Genomic DNA, 6,550 nt, shown 5'->3' on the forward strand with positions numbered 1-6,550 from the left:
GCCTGGGGAGAGGGGAGAGCAGGTTTGGGTCTGGATTATGGAGAGGTGTTATGGTGTAGTTACCCCCAGCTCTAGCTTCACCCCAAACCTCACCCCCAGCCTTACTCCCATCCTAACCCTCACCCCAAACCTCAACCCCAGCCTCACCCCCATCCTAACCCTCACCCCCATCCTAACCCTCACCCCCAGCCTCACCCCAAACCTCACCCCCAGTCTCACCCCAAACCTCAACCCCAGCCTCACCCCAAACCTCACCCCCATCCTAACCTTCACCCCCAGCCTCACCCCAAACCTCACCCCCATCCTAACCTTCACCCCCAGCCTCACCCCACCCTCACCCCCAGCCTCACCCCACCCTCACCCCCAGCCTCACCCCCATCCCCAGCCTCACCCTAGCCACAGCCAGCTAGGTGGTCTTGGTCATGCTCTTGGTCTTGAGCTCTGCCAGTTTGCTGGTGACAAAGTTCCACTTGAAGGCTGTGTCATCACCCCCTCCCCCTCCGAGGGAGGCGTATTTGGAAAAGCTGTTTTTGAGGCCTCCTCCCCCTTCACTCTCCTCCCCCTCCGCATTCTGGCCTTCCTGCCCCCCCTCCCCCCCTCCCTCACCCACTTCCTCCTCACCCCTGTCCTCAGCCCTCTCCGCCGCCCCCTCCTCCCCCCCCTCCATGCCAGCTGCTGCCGCTGCTGCTTGCTTCTGTTGCCACTTGGTGGCAAAACTGTCCCAGAATCCTGAGCGCCGGGCAGGTCGGGGGTCCTCTGGCTGGACGGCCAGTGGGCTGGGGTGGGGAGGAATGACAGGGTGAGTGTGTTAGTGACGGTGTGAGTGTGTTAGTGACGGTGTGAGTGTGTTAGTGACAGGGTGAGTGTGTTGGTGACAGGGTGAGTGTGTTGGTGACAGGGTGAGTGTGTTAGTGACAGGGTGAGTGTGTTGGTGACAGGGTGAGTGTGTTAGTGACAGGGTGAGTGTGTTGGTGACAGGGTGAGTGTGTTAGTGACAGGGTGAGTGTGTTAGTGACGGTGTGAGTGTGTTAGTGACAGGGTGAGTGTGTTGGTGACAGGGTGAGTGTGTTGGTGACAGGGTGAGTGTGTTGGTGACAGGGTGAGTGTGTTGGTGACAGGGTGAGTGTGTTAGTGACAGGGTGAGTGGTCTTACTGGTCAGCTACAGCTGGGCTCTCTGTCTCCTCCAGTAGCTGGTGTTCATCCTCCTTACTGAACAGAGCGGACATCCTGTTCCAGCCCCGCGCCCCGGCAACATGCACCTGGACACACACACACACACACACACATGCTCAAACACACTCACACACAGACACATGCACGCACACAGTCTGTACTCCTGTGTGTTGATGAGTGTATAACAGAAGACTGGGGGCCGGGGGAGGGGGGGAGATGCAGACCTTCTTAGCCAGCTGTGTGACTACGCTGGGCCCCTCATCCTCCTGCACTGGGCTGACTTCAGCCTCCACCTCCTGCACCTGCACACATACACACACCACACATACACACACACACATACCACACACAAACACCACACTGTTAATGTTATGCCCTCAAACGTCTACTAAATTGACGCCCCCATAGGAACACACACACCTGCATCACCCAGACCTGCAGACCTGCAGACCTGCAGCACCCAGACCTGCAGCACCCAGACCTGCAGACCTGCAGCACCCAGACCTGCAGCACCCAGACCTGCATCACCCAGACCTGCAGACCTGCAGCACCCAGACCTGCAGACCTGCAGCACCCAGACCTGCAGCACCCAGACCTGCAGACCTGCATCACCCAGACCTGCAAACCTGCAGACCTGCAGCACCCAGACCTGCAGCACCCAGACCTGCAGACCTGCAGCACCCAGACCTGCAGCACCCAGACCTGCAGACCTGCATCACCCAGACCTGCAGACCTGCAGACCTGCAGACCTGCAGCACCCAGACCTGCAGCACCCAGACCTGCAGACCTGCAGACCTGCAGCACCCACCAGTCACCGGAACAGAAATATCTGAATATGTAACATGAATGTCTGACTGTATAACATTAATGACTGACTTGATTCAATGGCCTCAATCTGATTGGTTGATTGCCATGGTGATATGTCATGGGATAAACCTCTTCACGGTCCAATCAAGTTATTAGTACTGCGCATCCACGTGGATTAGAAGGACATGTATTTGATTTGTATTTGATTTGCAGGCCAAATTCCCTGAATCTCTACTGTAATTAAAGTAACCGCTTGCTGTTAATAAGCTAGCCGGCATTTCCTCCCTGGAGAAAACCCTTTCAAACTTAAAACAAGCTGATTCAACTCCTTTGCCTCAGTCGTCCCCCAACACAGCACATCTGCACTGGAATACTGCTAGAATACGAGCATTTACATATCTGACTGTATGCTATATATACTGTATATCTGACTGTATGCTATATATACTGTATATCTGACTGTATGCTATATATACTGTATATCTTACTTTATAAATGTTATGGTTGACTTTATTATATATACGGTATCTGACAACCGTATTTTTCGGAAAACAAGCTCCACCAGAATGGGAGCTTTGTGTTTGTAAATCGTATTTTAACCTGCACTGGAATATATGCTGCACTTGATACGGGAACAATGATACCAAGCAATGCACGAGTAGGCTATAGGAGATCTTACAGTATGCTGTAACACACTTTGGTTGTGGATAGTATGTCCATCTGTGGCAAAATCCATTGTTATGTCTACAAAATTATTTTACATACAGTTTACAGATGTCTGCTAAACATACATACAGTATGTTTAGCAGACATTCCAACCTGCAAAGACTCATTCCGGGCTCCCAACACCCCCAGTGAATAATTCCTCTTCCAAAAAGTCCCTGTTCAGACATATTTCACGTCAGGCCCTGATGGATGGTGATGGGGTCAGAGTTGTCACCCTCCTCCACCCTCCCCCACTCACCCTCCTCCACCAGCCCTCCACTCACCCTCCTCCACCCTCCCCCACTCACCCTCCTCCACCAGCCCCCCACTCACCCTCCTCCACCAGCCCCCCACTCACCCTCCTCCACCCTCCCCCACTCACCCTCCTCCACCCTCCCCCACTCACCCTCCTCCACCCTCCCCCACTCACCCTCCTCCACCAGCCCTCCACTCACCATTCCATCCCTCCCTCTCACTGAGAAACATTCACATCACCCAGAGGGCAGGAGAAGGTGGAGTAAGTCATAATGAAGTCATTTAGCAGACACTTTCACTCAAACTGAAAGATGGTCATTTGAACCTGACCTCCTGATCAGCATTCAAATACTTAACCCTGTGAGTGTCTGTCAATCACCTTGACTGAGCTGTACCCATCCCCATGTTCTACCACTGAGCTATACCCATCCCCATGCTTAACCACTGAGCTGTACCCATCCCCATGTTCTACCACTGAGCTGTACCCATCCCCATACTCTACCACTGAGCTGTACCCATCCCCATGTTCTACCACTGAGTTATAACACTGAGCTATACCCATCCTCATGCTCTACCACTGAGCTGTACCCATCCCCATGTTCTACCACTGAGCTATACCCATCCCCATGCTTAACCACTGAGCTGTACCCATCCCCATGTTCTACCACTGAGCTGTACCCATCCCCATGTTCTACCACTGAGCTGTACCCATCCCCATACTCTACCACTGAGCTGTACCCATCCCCATGTTCTACCACTGAGTTATAACACTGAGCTATACCCATCCCCATACTCTACCACTGAGCTGTACCCATCCCCATGTTCTACCACTGAGCTATAACACTGAGCTATACCCATCCTCATGCTCCATCACTTAGCTATACCCATCCCCACATCCAAGGATCTGGTTGTGGTCCTACCTCCTCTGATGCGTCGTCCTCAAGGCCAGGGTTCAGGGTCTGCATGACCTTGCTCCTGTACACCTTCCACATGGGATGCATCCTGAACCGGACCAGACAACCAGACACCAAACAGCAGCACCGTCAACCTCTCTCTCTCTCTCGCCCACGCTCGACCTCTCTCGCAGTCTTCAGGCCCCGTCAGCAGACCCAGGTTTTCTCCGATGGCACAGTCTTCTTCATGAGCTCCCTACACACACGACCGACCAGAACCCCACCAGGACCTCCAGAAGCACCCAAGCCAGCTGTGTGTTCGTCTGGAGCCTGTCAGAGGGGGGCCTGCGTCACGCTTCCTCCAGCTGCCCAGATTATGTCCCGCTTGTCAAGAGCACAGGTTGCTGCTTGTCTGTCTACAGAGAATGAACAGGTAGGAGGAGGAAATGGTGGCAGGAAGCACACACACACACACACAAGTACACACACACACATACACACGAGCCATCGTCACGGTCCGGTATCGCTTGCTTCGGTTACCTGGAAACAGGTGTGTTTCCTCATCCATATTTCAGTGGGTCTCTTTTCAGTGCAAGGATTCTATTGTCATCTGGCAGAGGTCCACTGGCTGCTGTAACTCAACTCCTCAGGATGGGTAGGCTCCCTCATGAGCTGCCAGGAGCGTGACTGGTCTGAGGCTGGTCTGCAGCTTCACATACAGGCTTTAATGCTGCTGCTAATTGATCCCTGTTCATCTCTGTCATGATGAGATGTGTGACAGGGTACGCACCTCAGATCAGGTGAAGCAGGGACTCGACATGATGTCCCTTGGTTCTATAGAAACATGTCAGATCTATGATGTGTTTCAGGGATCAGAGGTACCTGACTTAATGTTATGTTGTTGTTGTTAATAATGTGATGATCCTGTATGCACAAACCAATTACATGTACTTTGCCCCTCTGAGATCCTATTGGTCAATGGATCTTGCCAAACATAAGATCCACCAATCTCACGCTGCCCTCCAGGCTACACCCTGGTTTCTGGTGACTGGTCTCCTAGCAACCTGCACGGTCTGGCCAGTGAGACGAGCCCTGAGACAGGCCGTCATCAAGCTTTGATGGCCTCTGGAGTTTCCCTTCCTACCCTGGACAATCCTCTGGGCAGGTAGGCCAGGCAGGTAGCCCAAGCAGGTTGAGACCAGGCAGGTAGGCCAGGCAGGTAGGCCAGGCAGGTAGGCCAGGCAGGTAGACCAGGCAGGTAGGCCAGGCAGGTAGGCCAGGCAATGTTATTCCTACAGCCAAAGATGAGCAGTATTTCAATTACTTGTATTTGAAATACATATTCCAATACTTTTGAGTATTTTGTAATTCAATCAGGAGGGAACTTGATGAGTAAAGATGTTTATTTGCAGATGATAAATGTACTACAAGTGTTTGGAGCTTAAACCCCATGGAAAATAAATGATTGAAGGAAGTCTGCCGAAGATGAATCCCCAAAAGTAAGAGGGTGCAAGGCCAGAACAACGTACTCACCGACCGGAGGATACCACACTACATAGAAAAAAGACATGCCGACCGTACTACGTGAGATTGCAAAAGAAAGAAATAGGTCCTAAACGCATGCAGTGGGTATGTACGCTGTACCTAGCATAGGCTAGAGGACGCTGTCCTGAAGTGCAATAGCCAGTCAAGGCTGGGGCTGCATAGCCCTGTATGTGCAATAGCCAGCAAAGGCTGGGGCTGCATAGCCCTGTATGTGCAATAGCCAGCAAAGGCTGGGGCTGCATAGCCCTGTATGTGCAATAGCCAGCAAAGGCTGGGGCTGCATAGCCCTGTATGTGCAATAGCCAGTCAAGGCTGGGGCTGCATAGCCCTGTATGTGCAATAGCCAGCAAAGGCTGGGGCTGCATAGCCCTGTATGTGCAATAGCCAGTCAAGGCTGGGGCTGCATAGCCCTGTATGTGCAATAGCCAGCAAAGGCTGGGGCTGCATAGCCCTGTATGTGCAATAGCCAGTCAAGGCTGGGGCTGCATAGCCCTGTATGTGCAATAGCCAGCAAAGGCTGGGGCTGCATAGCCCTGTATGTGCAATAGCCAGTCAAAGCTGGGGCTGCATAGCCCTGTATGTGCAATAGCCAGCAAAGGCTGGGGCTGCATAGCCCTGTATGTGCAATAGCCAGTCAAGGCTGGGGCTGCATAGCCCTGTATGTGCAATAGCCAGCAAAGGCTGGGGCTGCATAGCCCTGTATGTGCAATAGCCAGTCAAGGCTGGGGCTGCATAGCCCTGTATGTGCAATAGCCAGCAAAGGCTGGGGCTGCATAGCCCTGTATGTGCAATAGCCAGTCAAGGCTGGGGCTGCATAGCCCTGTATGTGCAATAGCCAGTCAAGGCTGGGGCTGCATAGCCCTGTATGTGCAATAGCCAGTCAAGGCTGGGGCTGCATAGCCCTGTATGTGCAATAGCCAGCAAAGGCTGGGGCTGCATAGCCCTGTATGTGCAATAGCCAGCAAAGGCTGGGGCTGCATAGCCCTGTATGTGCAATAGCCAGTCAAGGCTGGGGCTGCATAGCCCTGTATGTGCAATAGCCAGCAAAGGCTGGGGCTGCATAGCCCTGTATGTGCAATAGCCAGTCAAGGCCATGGGAGCGACGCCCCCATGTATGGTGTGTAGCATGCTTTAGCTATAGAGGGCCGACGCCCTCATGTATATATGTGAT

At 53.0% G+C, this 6,550-nt stretch overlaps 1 protein-coding gene across 1 annotated transcript; it reads right to left on the bottom strand.

Moving 5' to 3' along the window:
* Window positions 1-406: 406 nt before the first annotated feature.
* Window positions 407-5,578, bottom strand: LOC146300323 (uncharacterized protein C1orf232). Its single transcript, XM_084669196.1, has 4 exons — window positions 3,862-5,578; window positions 1,399-1,476; window positions 1,154-1,260; window positions 407-776 (listed from the first exon to the last, which is right to left on the bottom strand). The coding sequence occupies exons 1-4, from the start codon at window positions 3,940-3,942 to the stop codon at window positions 407-409; spliced, it is 636 nt and encodes a 211-aa protein (XP_084525322.1). The 5' UTR covers window positions 3,943-5,578.
* Between the last annotated feature and the right edge of the window lie 972 nt (window positions 5,579-6,550).

The sequence above is a fragment of the Hypomesus nipponensis genome, chromosome 2 (assembly GCF_054491055.1).
Source record: "Hypomesus nipponensis isolate SF chromosome 2, ASM5449105v1, whole genome shotgun sequence".
Taxonomy (NCBI): Eukaryota; Metazoa; Chordata; class Actinopteri; order Osmeriformes; family Osmeridae; genus Hypomesus; species Hypomesus nipponensis.

Coding starts and splice junctions, on each gene's coding strand:
- LOC146300323 (XM_084669196.1), bottom strand. CDS start 3,942: ATGCATCCCATGTGGAAGGTGTACAGGAGCAAGGTCATGCAGACCCTG. Junction 1,261..1,398: donor TCACACAGCTGGCTAAGAAG/GTCTGCATCTCC, acceptor GTGTGTGTCCAG/GTGCATGTTGCCGGGGCGCG. Junction 777..1,153: donor AGCCCAGCTGTAGCTGACCA/GTAAGACCACTC, acceptor TCCCCACCCCAG/CCCACTGGCCGTCCAGCCAG.